The 20,277-nt window shown below is 50.1% G+C and overlaps 1 protein-coding gene across 3 annotated transcripts in view; it reads right to left on the reverse strand.

Annotated features, from left to right (window-relative positions):
• The window catches only part of Fam178b (family with sequence similarity 178 member B), a 126,738-nt gene that overhangs the window by 19,301 nt on the left and 87,160 nt on the right, over window positions 1–20,277 (reverse strand). For 2 of the 3 annotated variants that reach the window (XM_021198278.1, XM_021198279.2), the window contains exon 11: window positions 4,089–4,176. In XM_021198278.1, coding sequence (XP_021053937.1) covers window positions 4,089–4,176 — 88 coding nt within the window. Of the gene's footprint in view, window positions 1–4,088; window positions 4,177–7,316; window positions 7,396–20,277 lie in introns of those variants that run through there. The other variant, XM_021198280.2, reaches the window with a different exon arrangement.

Genomic DNA, 20,277 nt, shown 5'->3' on the forward strand with positions numbered 1-20,277 from the left:
CCTGCACTGTGCCCTGCTGGGCTGGGGAGAACCTGTCTCTAGTCTGGGGGACTCCCACCTACCTTCCTCTAGCCCTGCTGGCTGTCCTTAGGAAGTGCCTTGGCGTCTGGACACTACTCTGCTGCTATCCCCCAGACCAGCTGCCCTAGAATGCTAGGCTCTCCCCCACCCCGACAGTGTGGTCCCCACACAGCAGCGAGCCACCTCAGCTGTGAAGCTGCTGGTCACTTGTCCTCTCTCTTTGGGCTCTGGCTGTCACTCCCCTCTCTGACCCGGCCTCTGTTAGCCACCCTCATCCCTACTCTTTGCTTTCCAACCTAACCGTCCCTTCCTGACCCTGGAGCCTTTGTAATCGCTGTTTCCTCTGCTGGGAGTGAACCCGCTCGCCCACCCAAAGGAAACCTTGCTTCCTCCAGCTCTGTGCACAAATGTCCCTTCTGTCTCTTCGCCCTCGTAAGACTGCACCTGCCCAAGGCTGCATCTCCTTTCTGGCTTTATTTTTCTCTGCAGCTCTTGTCATCTCTGCAAGTTCACCCCAAATGTTACTTTTTTTTTTAAGATTTATTTATTTATTTTAAGATTTTTTAATTTACTATATGTAAGTACACTGTAGCTGTCTTCAGACACTCCAGAGGAGGGAGTCAGATCTTGTTAAGGATGGTTGTGAGCCACCATGTGGTTGCTGGGATTTGAACTCTGCACCTTCGGAAGAGTAGTCGGGTGCTCTTACCCGCTGAGCCATCTCACCAGCCCCCAAAATGTTACTTTTTCTTGGTGCCTCTGTTGGCCTGCTTGGACTATGATTATCGTAGGAGAGGAACTTCATTTGATTCAGCTCGTTCCTGCGCAGACCAGATTCTAGAGCACACTGGAACCTGAGGCCAAACAGAGGCTGTTTCTGAGGTATTCCCAGTATTTCAATGGAACAGTAGGAATTACTGGTCCAACCTGGGACTCTCCTGGAAGATCAAAGTGCTGAGTGATTGCTGTCTACCTGCCTCCACACCCAGCTGTCTAACTCTGTCTGCTCCTGGAGCTCGGGCTGTGGTTTGAGGCAGGGGCAGAGGGTGAGCAGCCTGGGTACTGAGACCCCTTCAAGCCCCAAGCCTCTTGCTTCTACAAGAGTCAACCCCAGAAGACCCTTCACAATGGTCTAAGCTGCCAAAATCCAGGGACTGGGCTGGAGAGGTTGAAGTGGCATGCTGCAGTGGTCAATGGTACAGTTCTAATCCCCACTCCACCTCTGCCCTGTCTTCTGGCCCTGGAGCCTCCCTGACTCAGTTTCCCCATTTATAACTCCTGGATAGAGTAGGAGCTCTTCCAGCCCCAGGTTTTGAGGAAGGCAAGCACTAAGACCAGCACTCAGAACACAATGAGCACCACTGGGTGGACGCAAGCATTCCAGGCAGGAAGAGGTCAGTGCACAACCCCAGCTAGGACAAGACCCAGCCAGGGACTGGTGTGTGGAGGCATCATGGCTGGCTGTGGGGCTAAGGTCATCCTCTGAAGCCAAGCATGAGGAATGGGTGCAATAGGTCAGACTGCGAAGGCGAGTGTCTGGTGTTCAGACACCAGGATGAGCTGATGAGATCTGAACACACCTGCCGGGCCTTCCTCTCTCTAGAACCACCGAGGTGAGGTTCCGGCTCTTGCTCCTCCAGGCAGTCCGCCCAGCAAGCATGGGCTCCTCCATAAGCCTAGCCTCAGGCAGTGTTAGTCACCCTCTTCTGGAGCTGTCTGGTTTTGTCACACCTGGCGTCTGAGGCTGAGCCGCATCCTAGTCAGTGTGTACGGACAGACAGGTATACAATTGGGCCCACAGTGCTCACAAGCAGGCAGGTGTAGGAAATGACCTGGAGTGAGGAAGCTGAGCCCTGTTTTCTTGCCTCCAAGCCTCCAAGGTCTTGGGATCCTGGATTCTTGCTTGTTGCAGAGACCTCCTGAGCTGGCTCCTGACTAAACAGAGATCTCACAAGTTGCCTCCTTCCTGTGGCCCCCTCCAGGCTCCCTGAATAGTCTCAGGCCCACCTTTGAGTCACTGCTAACATAGCTTCTGGGCACGAGGCCCCAGGGACCTACCTTCCTTCAAGTCCTGACTTCTTCCCTCCTCTTCCTTCTATCACACTGCCATGGCTGTGCCTGTCCCTAACTTCCTAATCTTCTGCCCTCCCTTCTTCAGTGACTGCAGTGACCTCAGCAGGGACATGTCTTCCCAATGATGACTTTTAGAGCATCCTAGGGTACCCTGACAATCACGTGGCTCACTCTTTTTCTTTTCTTTTTTTCTTTTCTTTTCTTTTCTTTTCTTTTCTTTTCTTTTCTTTTCTTTTCTTTCTTTCTTTCTTTCTTTCTTTCTTTCTTTCTTTTTTTTTTTCTTTTTCTTTTTTTTGAGACAGGGTTTCTCTGTGTAGCCCTGGCTATCCTGGAACTCACTCTGTAGACCAGGTTGGCCTTGAACTCAGAAATCCGCCTGCCTCTGCCTCCCGAATGCTGGCCACCACTGCCTGGCCACGTGGCTCTTTCTTTATCCCACAAGCATTACACTGCCTTCCTGGGCTGAGGGGCAGTAGAGAGCAAGCAGACATCACTGATTTTCGACTCTCAGGGGCCCCAGTGATTTCTGCCTGGGAATAGGACTGTGGGCAACATAATACAGACACTAGACAAGAAAGGGAGGGTGGCAGACAAGACCAGCAGGCCTCCCTGAAATGACATGTTAGCCTGAGTAGGAACAACATGTTTCTGCCATGCTAGGGTGTAAGTGTTCGAGGCTGGGGGGCAGAGGGGAGTGGCCTGAAGCGAGAGCCAGGCCCTGCCCCTCCTTCCAACCTAACCAACAATGCATTTCTTAGCTCCCTTATAAAAAGTTGGCTTTAGTTCTTGAGCTTCCTGGCTTGAGCATGTGCTGAGCAGACCTTTTCCTGTTCCTGACCGCTCAGTGTTGACCCTGAAACTGCAAGGACCCTAGGCAGATTCCCTAGGGAGGCAAGAGGCTTTCAACTGCCTAGCTTATCCTTGCAGCCTATGGAGGCCTTGGCCTTTGCGCTAACAGGCGGTGACAGAGCTCCTCAGAGAGGAGTAGGGAGAACCCAGGAGGACTCACCCCTGCTGCCCCAGGAACATCTCACCCTGGAATGGAGCAGCTTTAATAGTATTTCTTTCTGTCCTTATTGTTCTGTCCACAAAAAGTCATGGACTGGGGTTTGGGAAGTGAAGAGCAGGAAGATCCTGGGTGCTGGGAACTGAGCTCTGTTCCTCTGTAAGAGCAGCAAGTGTCTTAACTGTCCAGCCATCTCTCTAGCCCTGTCAGTGGTCTTCAAGGGTGTGGTCCCTGGAGGGGAGGCCTGCCCCAGTGGATGGTCCCACATCACGTGTATATGGGCTATACATGAAGTTAGGAGGTAATGGGGGAAAGGATGGGCCTAGGAAGCCTTGGAAGAAAGAGCAGGAGGGTGAATATATTGTGGGCATGTATGAAAATTTCAAAGAATAAAAATACTAATGACAGTACTACCACTAGAGTCTGGGTCTGTAACTCCAGCACTCTGGAGGCTGAGGCAGGTGGAGTGGGGAGACAGTCACTAAACAAAACAAAACACTAGCAAAAAAAAAAAAAAAAGCTGAAATGACAACACATTATGTTTGTTTTCTGTAATTCAGAACGTCTAAACTCACAAGTCTAACCAGTGTCCAGTGCCTAGGACACAGCGTTGTGCAAATAATTATCACCTTTAGAGTGCTGGAATTGAAGTGTTGGGGTTAAAGATGTGAGCCATCACACCCACCTTGCCCAGGCTGGGCCCTTAACTCCTAGGCTCAAATAATCTTCCTGTCCCAGTCTCCCCGGACACACAGGTTCATCTGCAGATAACAGAACCCAGGGCCACATACATCCCGGGCAAGTGCTCTACCACTGTACTATGCCCCTGGCTCCAGTAACTGTTGAACAAATGAATTTGAGTAAGACATTCAAATCCAGCTCAGTTCTGGGGATGGTCTCTCTGATTACACCTCAGGTGAAGGTGGGTAATGGGGAGAGGGGTTGTGGCCCACCAGATGTCTTCCCGGTCCTGCTGAGGCACACTTACCTGGGTCTTCTCTCCTGAGAAGGGAAGTGACTCCTGCTGGCCCAGCATCCGGGCAATAATCGCAAGACTTAGCTGACTTCTCAGCTGCCTGGGAGAGAAGAACAGGGAACCTGAGTGGGGTGGGCTGGAGGCCTGGGGACTTCTGAATGTTCTGGAAAGCAGGGGAAAGGCAGGTTCCCCGAGAGAGGGTAAGACACTGTAACTCCTTCAGATCTGTATGTGTCTGTGGGTCTGGATGGGTGGCAGTTCTCCTCAGAAATGGACCAACATTCCTACCTCTGCACAGTAACCACTCACACAGGAACAGACAGAACCAGGTGAGGCTCGGTGGTAGAGCACAGCATACAGGAGACCTGGGGACTGAACCATGAACAGCAACAATCTGAGAAGGAAACTGTAGAGACGAAGGGGCTAACACTGAGGAGGAAAATATGCAGAGAGGGAAGGGTGACCGGAAGGAAAGCACATTCTCTTGCTCTTCTCTTGGTCTTGCCGTATGCACCAACTTTCAGATTTCAAAGGACTTCTATCAGGGTGAGTGACTGACTTCCTGAGACCAGGCTTTATTGCATGAGCGTGTGTGTGTGTGTGTGTGTGTGTGTGTGTGTGTGTGTGCACACACTAGTGTGCGTAATAGTGTTCACCTACTATTCGGAGAACTTTCCTTTGGGATTTTCCTCCTACATCCTGGGCCTCAAAGTGACTCAACTCCTTAAGTAGCTTTTGGGTCTTCATTGGACAGTTAAGAGAGTATAACCTCTCTGTGGGACAGCTAATGAATGTGACAAGATGGTCACCTTAGAGTGCTGTTTGTCCTCCTGTCTCCCAGCAGGACAGACTTTAGGAGGGCCAGCAAAGAGAACAAGAGAGACAGAGCCCCAGGAATGCCCAGAGCCAGTTGTACGTGAAGCCCCCAGCCCCAGCTCCTAGACCATTTGCCCCCTGGGCTGCTTGTGAACAGCCCTCCTGCTTCACTCAGCCAAGCTGGACATCCGAGGCCAGCCATGCGGCAATGCCTAGTCAGTGCTTCCTCAGGCCTGAGCCATCGTCTCCTAGGGAGTGAAGGCCCTAGTGGGGCCTCAGATGCTAACACTTGGATCCTGGGGTCTAAGAAGAGATGAAGAAGAGACCAGAGGATGCTTCTGAGAGTTGTCCCGGGACTCTTGAACCTAGATGACAGGGCAAAATCTTAAGCCAATATTCTGTGATTAATCAGTCAGCCTTGCTTGGGAGATGGCACCGTGTCCTTCCGGGATCTCCAGACACTGGTTGCCAGGCAGGCAGCCCTGTGAATGGAATTATTTATTCTGACAAAGATGGCACCTGGGGCCTTAAACGTGCCAGGCAGGTGCCATGCCACAGAATTTCATTCTTATTCTCTTCTGGAGTGACTTCTGTGTGGCCACCACACAGTGCTAAGTAGCCCACTCAAAATGAAAGCCAGACACTACTGTCTTGAGCCATGACAGGGAGTAAGATGAACGGAGGATGGACAGCAAAGAAGGGTCTGCGTTAAAGCCCGCTGGAAAAGCTACATGAGACTGGCCTCTTAGAATAGCAGCAGCAGCTGGAGGGACCTCAGACAGGGCCCTGCAAAGACACCACAGGGACCAGAGTACTGCTGGCTCCTGAGCAAGTATCCCAGGGCCGCACTTGCCTTAGTGAGGGGGTGCTGAGGCAGACTTCCTCCAAGCTTCCTGGAGGCCAGAAAGCTCACAATCAGACTAGGGCCTGAGCTCTGCAGGTTTTGTTGATTTTTCTTAAATAACAGAAAAATTAGAAAAAAAATCAACAAAGCAGGCGGCTCTTCATTTAAAAGAAAAACGGCAGGCGGGGTCGGCACACATCTGAAGGGCTATGGTGGAAGAAAGAAATGGCCCCTCTGAGGGTGGAGGACTCTTGGGTACTCCATAGCTGACAGAAAGCAAGGCCCAGGGTCTCTTTGGAACACTGAAAAGATTTACTGAGGACGGACATATACCTACCCCTTGATTTTGCAGTTCTGCTCCCATGTTCACAAGAGAGAGGTACTCATAGCAGAAGCACCCCACAGACTGGACAGTGTCTACACGCTGCTACCCCAACATGTCCCATCATTCTGCCGCAGGGGAGACAGGACTACAAAAGGAGATGATGCATTTACATCACTCTCACAGCAGGGACAGGTGGCCCTGGGCAGGCTCCGGGTGTACCTTCTCTTCCAATTTGGGTGCTAGTTTCACATGTTCTTGACTTGTGAGCACTAGTCACATGCTTAATGGCCTCTCTCTGTGTCCATCTGTACACTGTGGTTCAATAAAGCTATCATACTAAAAAGAGATTCGGCTAGAAGGGATTTATGCATGTCAGGTTTAGCAAAGTCTCTCTGTCTTAAAAGAATGCTATTCTGTGTTGTGTTTGTATTTCATCTGGCAACTGAGGGAGAAGCTAGCCATTCCCCCCCCCCGCCCTCCCAGAATTCTGCCTGGCTTTAGTCTTGCCCTCCTTCTGCGGAAGCATTGGGGGGTGTCCCAGAGTTTCCTTGGGGACCCATTGGAGCAGAACCATAGGATGGTCAATAAGAGCCTATCCTGATCTTCCACAGCCCCTCCTCTAGGTCCTGCTTGAGCCCCAGCTTCCTCTTCATCACATCCTCCACCCAGGCCTGCCTGTAGCTAGGACCTGTTTTCCAGCTGTTCCTGGGATCTGGGATCTGGGGCAGCTGGGCCCAGACACAGTGGGAGGTAAATGGTTCCTCCAAGCTGCTCTTGCTGCCCTCCCTGCCAGAGACCCGCATCTGGGCTTCATTAATCCCTCACACACACACCAAGGCCCACAGAGGGTGGGGAGGGGCCTGCTAGGGAGAGGGCTAGAGCTGGCAGGCCTCACAACAGGCACACACACACACACACACCAGCAGGAAACTGTGCCGGAGAGGGTAAGTGGACACAAGGAGCCCATATCTAGGAGCAGAGCTCCTTACACTGGCAATATGTGCTGCCCACTGTCCTCCTGACACTCCTTCCTGAATCCCCAGTCCCACTGAGACACAAGGACCAGGGGCCACTTTTTAAGTTGACAGATGGAGAGCTTACAATGGAAAAGCAGTGAGGACTCCCTTTCCCCCCACCCCACCCCAAGCACCAGTCCAGCTGTGCAGGGGGCAAGCGGAGGGCCCTGCCCAGGCTGTGGGCTGGTTTTCCACAGAAATTGCCTAACCCCACCTGGCAAAGCTTTTCCAGAACTCACACTGGGCAAACACAGAAAGATGCAGAGGCCACTGGAGCCCTCCCAGCAGATGTCATATAAGGCAATAGGTTCCAACATAGCGGCTTAGACCAGGCCAGGCCAGGCCAGGCCAGGCCAGTCTTGGTCTCTGTCCCGCCCACTCCAAGAGGCCTCTGTAAGACCAGGACACTGGATCAGCACACAGAGGTGCCCAAGGCACTAGACAATTATGAAACAATATTTTTTTCTAAACCAGAGGATTCAGGTACTTGGCTTCCAGACTGTCACTGGGCAGCTCTCACAAGGGACCAGGCATCCTGCAGGAACACCCAGGAAGGTAGTATATGTGCCACTGGAAGTTAGGACAAAGATACACAGGCCAGTGCAGCACACGCACCCCTCCCCCGTCTTCACTCCCTCCAAAGGGAACCAGGCCCTGCTGAGACTGAACTGCCCTAAAAGGCTACCAGGCATTTGGCCAAAGGCGTGAGCTGCGTTTTCCAATGTGTCCAGGGCAGCCCAGGATGCAGCAGCCTCCGCCTGTTCCTCTGTGGAAATGCTGCCTGACACCTTGCTGTATGGCCTACATCCCCAGAGCTATGGACACCTGTCACACACACACACACACACACACACACACACACACCGCTCCTCAGTCCCTAATGGGAGTCATCTCCAATGTGAGTGTTTGCTCCCAGGGCTGTAAACCTGGTTAGCAGTTTGGGGAGTCTTTCCCGACACAGTCCCATTCTGCCTGCATCTACGAATACAGGGCCGCCATGCAGCCTGGCTGTCCACGTGTGCTCAGACAATCCCATGGGCTCGGAGGAAGAGGAGGCAGCATGCACCATGTGGCCTGGAAGAGGGGGTTACAGTGACCTTTAACCCAGGCAATGGATGGCCACAAAGCAGGATGAGGAAACAACTACTCATGCCACCAGGGAGCTGTCCTGGTGTCCCCAAGATGTGTGTGAGCACAGGGGCCAGCCTCCCCGGCCTCCCAGGACCTGCTGCATGGGCTCATTTCCAGCAGTGCTCAGACACAGGCAAATCGATCAGTAAGGTGATGCATGACCAGGTAAGTGGTGATCCCTTGCAGAAGGGATGAATGGAAGAGACCTAAGGGAGTTTCTGGAGACCAGGTGACATTTTGTCCAGAGGCTAAGTATACAGATGGCAAACTCAAGATCCTCTCCCTGACTGGCCACCTGACATGGCACCCAGAGGCTATGGGCACCTAGTCCACTGCTCACACACTGTGTCAGTGCTCACTGACAGTCCCTGGCCCTTTCCCCAAGTGTGTATTTCCATCACAGAAGCGCAACATCTGCCTGACAAGCTGGTCCAGCCCATGTGCTGAGTAAACAAAGGGAGTTAGTTCTTCCTATATTTTGCCAAAATCTGCCCTTGTGTGGTTCTGCGCAGGCTTGTGGGGTCTGTGCTCCAGGAGTCTGCTGGTGGGCAGGGCTGTTCCCACCTTGACTGCATTTGCTGTGCTCAGCAGGTGGTTCTGTCTACTGCAGGCCCCAGGACAGCCTTGCTTTTCCATCTTTTTGACCATTTTCCTTTGTGCCTGTCCTTGAAAGACCCTGGGCTGTCCATATTCGCTATCAGGCGGCCACTCTGCTCACAGGGCTGGGGACTGATGCTCATTTTCTTGGCAACTGTGGGGTTCAAAGCAGTTAACAGATTGAATCCAAGTCTTTTGCCTTTTTTCACATGTCTTCCTGACAAAGCTGATTTCTCACTCTGTTCTTTTTTTTTTTTTTTTTTTTTTGGTTTTTTTCGAGACAGGGTTTCTCTGTGTAGCCTTGGCTGTCCTGGAACTCACTCTGTAGACCAGGCTGGTCTTGAACTCAGAAATCCACCTGCCTCTGCCTCCCGAGTACTGGGATTAAAGGCGTGCGCCACCACACCCGGCTCAGACTCTGTTCTTAACCGTGCAGCAGGGCCTCTCTTTCCGACTCAGACCATCATTACGGTTGGCTGGGGTCTTCTGGGAGCCTCAATTTGCTGTCGGCTAGTTAGATCCATGATGCCTATGAATATGACCATTGTTCACTAATCGCCTCATTTGAGACATTGGTTTTACTCCAAATGTGAAGTAGGTGGTCACAGAATGCTGCCCTGCAGGTGAAAGCTTCAGCATGTGCTTCCATGATGCCCCTAGGGTGTGATGACAGCTTCATCCAATCCTGCAGGGCCTTCCACAGTGCCCGCCCACCCACCTGCCTGCGCACTAGTCTTTACTCTAGGACTTCTTTTGTAAGCACATGCTGACCCATCATCCCCAGGAGTGATGCAAAGGGGCTCTGCCACCCACAACCTCCCAGTGAAGGGCCAGAGTGTCTCACCTACACATCTCCAGTACAGTGGTGGGGTATGCATGTGTGCACATGTGCATGTGTGCGTGTGTGTCGAGGAGAGCGAGTGGAGGAGCTGATCCTCACTCCACACTGTCAGAGCTGTCATATGTCACTTCCACTCTGAGACTTCAGCCCCTCCAACCACTTCTGATTCCATATATAAAACCATTCTTCTCGCCACAAAGACGACAGAAGTGAAACAGGAAGGATGAAGAGTTGACGTTTCACAACCAGCCCCTAAATAGCACCCCTCACCTCAGAGACAGCCGTGCCGGTGCAGCCCCTCTGAGGGCCCTCGCACTCCCTGGCAGCCCTGTCTCCCACCCAGGCTGCTCGCTTCATTTTGTGCTCTGCTTTCCAGTCCCTTATCTTTCAAACCTAAGGTCATGAGGGAGCAGCTCTGAAATCCAGGGTCCAGGGCCTGCAGTGAGCTACACACACACACACACACACACACACACACACACACACACACACACGCTACCCTCCCTTCCATATCTGCACAAAGTTCAGAGCTGACCTCCCAGCTGCCAGAGCCACCTTGCCTTTAGAATCTGCTTCTGTGTGCTTTGTGATGCCCATCGAGACTCAAGAGGCATTCTCACCCAGCCTCAGACAGCAAACCACCTGTAGTCCTTCTCATTCTTCTAGCTCAAGGCTCAGCAAAACCAGCTAACCCTTAACCCCATGGGTGGGGGTGGGGTGGGGTGGGGGTGCTTGGTGTGAGGCACGACAGCCTGAGCCTAGTCAGGCAGGTGAAGATAGGGGGAATGGAGCCTCTCCAGGAAACCGGAAGCAGACACTCAGAGTTCGGATGGCTGCACAGTTTTAAGATGTGGCAGATATGGGCGTGCACAGGGGATGGGGGACAGGGATGGCGGAGCACAGGTACAGGTTTGAGAGAGGCGGTGTGAAGAGTAAGACAAAAGGCCCCACAACACTAGCTGGGCTGCTTCAAAGTTATGCCAAGGATAAGACTTTTTTTTAAAGATTCTTATTTTCTGTATGCGAGTGTTGAGCCTGCATTTAATGTATGTGCCCACATGTGTGCTTAGTTCTCCAAGGGATCAGAAGACCTCAGGTGCTGATACTGGAAAAACAGATGGCTGTGTGGGTGCTGGAACACCAAGCCGAGACCCTGTGCAAGAGCAGCCAGTGCTCTTAACTGTTGAGCCATCTCTCTAGTGCCTTCACTCCCACCCTGAACAGATTTTCAGTAAAGGGAACTGATAGTGTTTGGTAGGGAAGGTCACACTCCTACAGAAAGGAGGATGGATCATCTTGAAAGAAGACAGCCACAGCCAGACTGGACTGGATCTCCAGGAGGAACTGCAGGGTGCTGGAGTACAGCCTTATCCAGGAAAGAAAGAACTGTCTAGATATGGAACTAGGGGGAGGGTGGGAAGGAAGGAAGTGGCATTGTGGGGGCAGGAGTGCAGAGACACTGCCACTTGCTGGCAGTGGGACACTTCAACGGTGCTTGTTCGTGGTGTTGGGATTGCCGAGGGCCTGGAAAAGGCTGGCTAGCAGCTCACAGAGTGGGAGCCTGAAGGGTTCAGGGCTCCAGTTCACAAGGCCACCCTGTTTCAGGGCAGGTAAGCCTAAAGTGGATGCACGGAGGCATTGAACAGTGGCAAGAGGTACACTACCTGAGCTAGAACCTGAATGCTGTGTGCAGCTGAAAGAAGCAAATGTGGGCCCTCTGGGCGGACTGCAGACACTGCAGGAGCACAGAAGGCAGGAGCACAGCAGGAAGGGGAGGGTCCAGGGAAAGCCCCTCTGCACCTGCACGTGTCTCTGCCTTGTTCCCAGTGCACACCTGCTCACTGTGAAATCCCTTCCTCCCAGGCTGCTGTCTTCAGCTAACTCCTGGTGGAGGGATCAAGGAGACCGAACTCCCTTGATGGGCCACTTTCAACTAGAAAGATGCTGAGAGGGCTGGGGGAGAGGCTGGGAATTCACTGGGCCAACGAACCATGGGCAACTGTGATCCAGGCAAGGACTTGTTTCAGAAGCCTAGCCAGGGCTGCTGGCCCCAGGGTCCCTGCCTCACAAGCATCCACAATTGGCTAAGTTTCCATCTAACTCTTTGTTTCAATACGGGGGTTTCTCTAGGGAGCCCTGGCTAGTCCGGAGCTTACTCTGTACGCCAGGCTGGTCTAGAACTCACAGAGATCCACCTGCCTCTGCCTTCCAAATCCTAGAATTAAAGATGTGTGTCACCATGCCTAGACTTTAGCCTAGTCTAAAACTCTAGACTTCGAAGGCAAAGCTTGTCTTTGTAAGGTTCTGGACTAGACTCATCTGCTGTGGCAATTCCTTTGTCAAAAATTTAGGTGTAGGGCTGGTGAGATGGCTCAGCAGGTAAGAACACCTGACTGTTCTTCCAAAGGTCCTGAGTTCAAATCTCAGCAACCACATGGTGGCTCACAACCATCCGTAACAAGATCTGACTCCCTCTTCAGGAGTGTCTGAAGATAGCTACAGTGTACTTACATATAATAAACAAATAAATCTTTAAAAAAAAAAAAAAAAAAAAAGAAAAAGAAAAAGAAAAAAATTTAGGTGTATTCATGATGCCGTGGTTCACATTAAAGTATATACATATACACATACATACATAGCCCACAGGGGCCCTATCTTTCAGAAGTACCAGCTGAAATAAAATGACAAGAAGTCTGGGCCTTGCCTCAGTGACCTGGGGTGAGGGGAGTGCCAGCAGGATCCACAGTGGCCACAGAGGGCTCTGATCACCACTCTCTCTACTTCTGGACGTATTTCAACATTTTCCCAAATATCTTAGGCTCAGGCCAAGGAGACAGCTCAGTGGGTAAAGGCACTGCTGCCAGGCTGATGACCTGAGTTAGATCCCCAGAGGCTGCAAGCATAAGAGGAGGATCCCTCTGGCCTCCACGTGTGTACTGTGGTACATGTGCACACGTGTTTGCAAAGTGTGAATAAAATGAGCAGATAAAAACTCATGGAAGCCGGGCAGTGGTGCACGCCTTTAATCCCAGAACTTGGGAGGCAGAGGCAGGCAGATTTCTGAGTTTGAGGCCAGCCTGGTCTATAGAGTGAGTTCCAGGNCAGCCAGAGCTACACAGAGAAACAAACAAACAAAAAACAAACAAAAAAGCTCATGGAATAAGTGATGCTGTAAATACGACTATGAGAGAAAAGGCAAATCCAGAAGGAATCTGGAAGAGATGAGTCCAAAGCACAAAGACACTTGGTTTTTTTTGTTTGTTTGTTTGTTTGTTTGTTGTTGTTGTTGTTGTTGTTTGTGGTTTTTCGAGACAAGGTTTCTCTGTATAGCCCTGGCTGTCCTGGAACTCACTCTGTAGACCAGGCTGGCCTCGAGCTCAGAAATCCTCCATGCAAAGACACTTGTGCTCACCTCAGTGCTCTGAGATCTGTCCCCCAACAGGGTTGCACAATTACACACGCATGTGTTGTTGCTATTGTTGCTTGCTTGCTCATTTGTTTAAGGCAAGGTCTCATGTAGCCCAGGTTTGCTTCAGACTCAGGCAGCAAAGGCTAGCCAGGTACTCGCAGCCCTTCAACTGCACTTTCCAAGTGCTATAATCACAGTGGTGTGACACCACACCCAGTCTGTTTTTTTGCTTTGTGAGAGAGAGTCTCCTGAAGCCCACATGACCTTGACCTTCTGATGGTCTTGCCTCAACCTCCCAAATGCCAGGATTATGCGGACTGGTTCTGCAGCTCTCAGTTTGCACAATGCTTTCTAGCACTGTGGCCTGTCTTCGTCATTTAGTGTCACTACAGTACCCTTTCTTCTACCTACAGCCCACCCTCAGCCAGCACTGGGATGGAACCCCAGACTCGTCCATAGAAGGCAAGCATTCTTCCTACTGCACCGTAGCCTCAGCCTCTTCTGTCATACTTTTTTTTGTTTTGTTGAGACAGGATCTTACCATGTAGCCTTGGCTGGTCTGGTACGTGCTGTGTAGACCAGGTTGCCTCAAACTTGAGATCTACCTGTCACTGCCTCCTGAGTGCTGGGATTAAAGGCTTGTACCACCATGTCCAGCCAAGTCTGCATGTCTATTTATTTATACTTTATTTATATTACTATGAGTATGTGTGTTTGTCTGTGTGTGGGCTTGTGTACAGTGCCAGAGCTTCAGCGTTAACAGATGTTCCTGGAGTTGGAGTTACAGGTGGCTGTGATGTGGGCTCTGGCTTCTGCAAGAGTGTATGACTGAGATCACAACTGCTGAGCATCTCTCCGACCCAAAGTCGCACATTTTAAAGTCTGTCCGATCCTGTCGCGTGGCCTTCCCGAGGAGGCGTGGAGTACGTGTGCACACCGTGAAGCTGGGAGCTGGGCCTGTCTCCTCACATCTTGTCAACACAAGCGAGATGGTTCTTTCAGCTTTGTGCTGGTCTGCCCGGCAAAGAACTCTAGGTCACTGCTGCTCTTGTGACATGTGCTAGTAAGCCTTCATGCACACAGTCTAAGTGGGTCTCCTCTGAAGGCCACAGTGCAGCAGCATGCTAGGATGTTTAGTAAACAGTCACAGATGGTGAAAGAGGCAGGTCCTTGGAGCCTGGGAACAAGAGCACTCAATGGGGCAAGCAAGGCCCACAACTCTTCTTCCCGACAGATGGGGCTCCTTCCGGTGGCAGCAGGGGGCAGCTCGGCCCCTAGCACAGTGGTTCTCAATCCCTTTAGCAAACTTCTATCTCCAAAAATACTTACATTATGATCCGTAACAGTAACAAAATTACAATTATGAAGTAGCAACGAAATCATTTATGGTTGGGGGTCAGAAGGTTAGGAAGGTTGAGAACCACGCCTAGCAGAATGCAGAACAGTACACTGTTATTTCCAAGAGACCTATGGCTTATCAAGTGGGGTCACTTTCCCTTTGAGAACCCCTGCTTCCCGTTGGTCCCACGTCAGGTGGCTTGCTTTACAATTTGTTTTCATTTTTATGCTTAAACTGGGGCTTGGCCTGAAATCCTGATCAAGGCAGGGGTGCTGACTGCACTGTGCAAATCTGTGGGCGTGGACATAGGAGGGAGTTCTTGCTTTGTACCTAACCAATCAATTAGATCCAGAGTGTGGCAGCCTCTGCACTGTTGTTCTTCCTGGGGTCGGTCTGGGCACTGAGCCCAGTGGAGCAGTCACCAGCAAGGGCAGAGCCAGGCGTTCAGCAAGTGCCTCCATTACCTCCACTGCTGCAGCTCTAATGAAAGACCCACAGCAGGATGTGAAAAAGACCTGGAGCTGGCTCTTCCTGAGCTAGTGTGCAGGCCTGAGGCGGAAAGACCCTGCAGGGAGCCTGTGCACACACAGGCTTAAGAATGAGACAGCAGGTGGGAGGCGGGGCAGGGCATGTTACTTCTCTCTATTCATTCCTTGCTACCTTCTTATCTTGGTACTTCCTAAATGTTCTCTTTTCTTTCTTTTCTTTTTTCCTCCTCCTCCTCTGCCTCTTCCTTCTTCTTTTGTTTTTTTTTCAAGACAGGGTTTCTCTGTGTAGCCCTGGAACTTACTCTGTAGATCTGCCTCTGCCTTCCAAGTGCTGGGATTAAAGGCGTGCACCACAAAGTTTCTTCTTTTAAAAATTATCATTATTATTATTGTGTGTGTATGCATGTATGCAGGAGTTCAGGCAGGAGCCTGGAGGCAGGAGTGACGCAGACACCACTGCTTGCACTGGCTTGCTATCCAGAGCATGCTCAAGCCTTTTTATGTCATCCAGGACCAAATGTCCAGGGATGGCACTGCCCACCATGGACTGGGCCCACCCACATCAATCATGAATTAAGAAAATGTTCCAGAGTTGCCTCCAGGCCAGTCTGATGGGGGCATTGTCTCAGTTCCTCCCCCCAGATGACTGTAGCCTGTATCAAGTTGACAGGAACCTACCTAACCGGGGCAGTCTGGCTGAGTCTGCAGCTTGATGGTTTGGCTGGCCTGGCTGCCCTGGGACTCTCCAGTTTCTGACTTTGCCCGCCCCTTCCAGTGCCTGGGATACAGTTGTGGGTGGCCGCCACACCGGACCTCACTTTTGATTCTGCCTCGCCTCTCCTCCCTCTCCCCTCCCCCCCCTCCTCTTCCCTCCCTTCTCTTCTCTTTCAAGACAAAGTCTTACTTTATAGGTTAGATTGCCTGGAATCCACTTTGTAGCTCAAGGAGCCTTTGCAATTCAGCAATCCTCTGCCTCAGGCTCTCAGATTAGAGGCCACCTTGCCTGCTTTCTTTTTTATTTAAATTTTTTTTTTTTTTTTTTTTTTTTTTTTTTTTTTTTTTTTTTTTTTTTTTGGCAAGATCTCACTAAGTCAGCTAGGCTCACCTTGAACTCAAGGTCTTCCGCAGCCGGCTGTGACTTCTAGAAAGCTGGAATTACAGGGGTCTGTCACCACTGGCCAGTTAATCTCAATAAATAACACCCCAATGAGGAACCCTCTTCCCAGCAAATTGTGGCCTAAGGCATTCTGTTGACGTATCTGTCTGAAATACAGGTGAGGGATGCTCCATTTTACTCCCTGGCATTCAAGAAGTACTTGTCATAGGCCTGGGAACTACAAAGACACCAAGTCCCCAAATCTGCCTAAAACATGGCTAGAGGAATGAGCACAGCTATACCTTTGAAATATGACTGAAACACCTTCAAGTGTATCAGGAAATGATGGATTAAAAAATATGTGACTTTAAAAATTATTCATGCTGGGCGTGGTGACACACGCCTTTAATCCCAGCACTCAGGAGGCAGAGGCAGGCGAATTTCTGAGTGAGTTCCAGGACAGCCAGGACTATACAGAGAAACCCTGTCTCGAAAAACCAAAAAAGAGCTGGTGAGATGGCTCAGTGGGTAAGAGCACCCGACTGTTCTTCCGAAGGTCTGGAGTTCAAATCCCGGCAACCACATGGTGGCTCATAACCATCCGTAACAAGATCTGACTCCCTCTTCTGGAGTGTCTGAAGACAGCTACAGTGTACTTACATAATTACTTAAATAAATAAATCTTTAAAAAAAAAAAAAAAAAGAATGACAGTATACTCTTAAACATTAAATAAATAAATAAATTTTAAAAAATTCATGACCATTGTCATACAGATGTGAAAACTTCTAACAACATAATTTATTTATATGTAAATACATTTATAAATATATTTGTATACATTGTATATATAAAATACATTTATTTTCTTTCTGTCTTTCTTTTTTTTGGGGGGGAGGGGATGTTTCAAGACAGGGTTTCTCTGTGTAGCCCTGGCTGTCCTCTAACTCAGAAATCTGCCTGCCTCTGCCTCCCAAGTGCAGGAATTAAGGGACTGCATCACCACTGCCCGGCTTCTTTTCTTTCTTTCCTAATGGATTGTTAATATCCGGTATTGTGGGCATTACCCCTGACTTCTACATTTCATTCCACCTCCTCTCTTTTCCCTTCCTTTCCCTTCCCCTTCCCTCCAATTATAAATTGGCAATGTACCCACACTCTTTTCAGGGGTGGGGATAGGAAAATCCAGTTAGATCTTTGTCTCATACATAGACAAAGTAGATTCTGGATGGGATTAAGAGATGTTGGGAACAAAATACTGAAAAAGAACTTATTCTAGTCAGTACTGAAAGAACACTTTTTCTTTTAATGTGTGGTGGTTTTAGGGTGGGGAAGCCACAGGGATTCCGTCATATACAAGTCCAAGTCGGTACTGTGTATGCCCGTGCCACTGTCCTGCATGTCTAAGTCTGTCCTAAGACTGTGTTATTGAGGGGCTTAAGGCTCAGCTCAGCGGGACCCGAGCAGGGTCAGGCGCTAGCTTTGACCCCTGGAAATGGGCCACCCCACTTGCTGACAAAGTGAAAGCACAAGTCAGTTCTCTGAAAGAAACCACAGAGAAAGATACACATTTACTCATGGGCTGGGCGGGGCAGGCTACACCTGCCACCTCAGCCAGCACTCAGTGGACCAACACAAGTTCTAGGCCAGCCTGGGCTACTCTGCAAGTCCTGTCTCAAAGAACAAAATGACAACAACCAAATGACAACAAACTGTTTAAAAACACTTCAGAAAGACAACTGCTGAATAAAGGAGCTTGCAGCCAAGCCCGACAACCTGAGCTGGCTCCCGGCCTCCCTCCTCCTGGGTGAGAGGTGAACTACCTCCCACCACCCGCTGACTGTGGCACACATGGACTCACAGATACACAGAGCGAGTAAACGTAATACAAATTAAAAACGGGCTGGCGAGCTGGCTCAGAGGCCGACAACTCTTGCTGCCCTGCAGAGGGCTGGGTTTGATTCCCTGCACTGACCTGACAGCTCAGCAACCATCTGTTACTCCAGTTCCATTGGATCCAACACCCTCTTTTGTCTCCGTGGATACCAGGCATGCATGTGGTGCACACACATAAACATGCAGGCGAAACACTCATACACATAAAATAAAACTAAGGTTTTTAAAAATATTTTTTTGCTTTTTTTTTTTTTTTTTTTTTTAAAATTATATATATATATAGTTTGCTTCTTTGTATACATGTGCACCACATTCAGCCCTGCTTGCTTAGTCCCTGCTCGCTCCGGCCCAAAGATTTTTTTTTTTTTTTTTTTTTTTTTTGAGACAGTTTTTCTCTGTGTAACCCTGGTTGCCTGGAACCCATTCTGTAGACCAGGCCGGCCTTGATCTCACGGAGATCAGCCTGCCTTTGCCTCCTGAGTGCTGAGATTAAAGGTGTAGGCCACCACTGCCCAGCAAAACTAAATTTAAAAGAGGATAATTTACAACCTTAGGAGAAAATAAACTGTTTGCACCAAATATAAGTGAAAATCAGTGTAATGAAGAAGATAAATTACCGGATAGGAAACCAGTAAGGGATCCAGAAGGCAGTCCCAGTGAGGGACCACACGTAGCCAACAGAGGCGAGAAGCTGCTCGACCTCGCTGGCAAAGGGAGAGATGAGGACTAAAAACAGGGGATGACATTTTCTATTCATCATATTGAAGATGACATAGACTCTCGAGTGCTAGTGAGCATGGGGGGGCGGGACACCCTTTGTTTTGTTTTGGTTTTTGGTTTTTTGAGACAGGGTTTCTCTGTACAGCCCTGGCTGTCCTGGAACTCACTCTGTAGACCAGGCTGGCCTTGAACTCAGAGATCCGCCTGCCTCTGCCTCCCGAGTGCTGGGATTAAAGGTGTGCACCACCACGCCCGGCGCGGGGCACTCTCTTAAGCAATGTCTACTTGCTTTTTGCTGGTGTCAGTGTGTGTCTAACGTTGAAAGGAACAGCAAGGGTGCCTCTGGGGTGGGGTGGGCATAGTGATTGCTTTAAAATGACCCAGACAGGGCTGGAGAGATGGCTCAGTGGTTAAGAGCACTGACTGCTCTTCCAGAGGTCCTGAGTTCAATTCCCAGCAACCACATAGTTGCTCACAACCATCTGTAATGAGATCTGATGTCCTCTTCTGGTGTGTCTGAAGACAGCTACAGTGTACTCATATAAATAATAACAATAATAATAATAAAAAGACCCAGTCGACACAATGGCCATCATGGAGCTGACACAAAGATGCAACCAAAAACCAGGGACTTAGGGTTCTGATGTCAACATGCACAGGCTTAGGGGTGAAGGGTAGGAGGTGGAGAAGCCTCTAGAATGATTGATTCCAGCTTACTCCCTGGAGTGGATGTGCTGTGGGGGATGGGCTCAGTCTTTTCAAATCAAATGGAAAGAAAACCCCAGGGTGTGGGCTGCATGGACAGGCAAACAATGGGGTGTGGACTGAGCAGCTTCACAGGGAAGAGCCTGAAGCTGAAACCAGTAGGGTGATGGCTGAGCCACCATGTCACTTGAGTATGTTTGCTTATAGGCCTGGGGTGAGGTCTCTTGGGAAGTCACAGGGGAATACCCACGGACCACTATCAAGTGCCTGTTCAGGACCGGGGTGGGAAGAAGGGCCCAGGTAGGGCCCTCCCTGTGGCTGTGAGTGAGGACCAGGAGAACAAAGGTGGAGATGAGGAGAGACATGGCCAGGAGAGCCCAGCCAACAGCTCTTATCTTCTGTGCTGTCTGTTCATCATTCCACAAAAATTTTACAAACACCCCGGCCTGCCTGCCAGGTGCGGGCTGAGATGTAGGGCGATATGGCAGTGATCCTGACAAGGCACCTGCTCTGGAGGTGACTTGGCGGGGAGAGCAAGTCCAAACAGGGAAATAAATAGTAAGATAATTTATGGCAGAAAAAAGCGGCGAGGGGGGCTGGAGAGATGGCTCAGTGGTTAAGAGCACCGACTGCTCTTCTGAAGGTCATGAGTTCAAATCCCAGCAACCACATGGTGGCTCACAACCATCTGTAATAAGATCTGATGCCCTCTTCTGGGATGTCTGAAGACAGCTACAGTGTACTTACATATAATAAATAAATCTTTAAAAAAAAAAAAAAAGCTGCGCAGAAAATAAACGGTGATGGACTAGGAGCAGGGGTGGGTGGTGGAAGAGAGGGAAGAAGTGACAAGAAGACCCAGAAACCTAAGGTGGGGGAGCCCCAAAGAAAGGCAGGCAGGCGGGCACTGCAGGCAGAAGCTAATTGCATAAGACAGTGTTTTACTAATAAGATCATGTTAAGAAAATTAGACGTTTTTT

The sequence above is a fragment of the Mus pahari genome, chromosome 5 (genome assembly GCF_900095145.1).
Source record: "Mus pahari chromosome 5, PAHARI_EIJ_v1.1, whole genome shotgun sequence".
Lineage (NCBI taxonomy): Eukaryota > Metazoa > Chordata > Mammalia > Rodentia > Muridae > Mus > Mus pahari.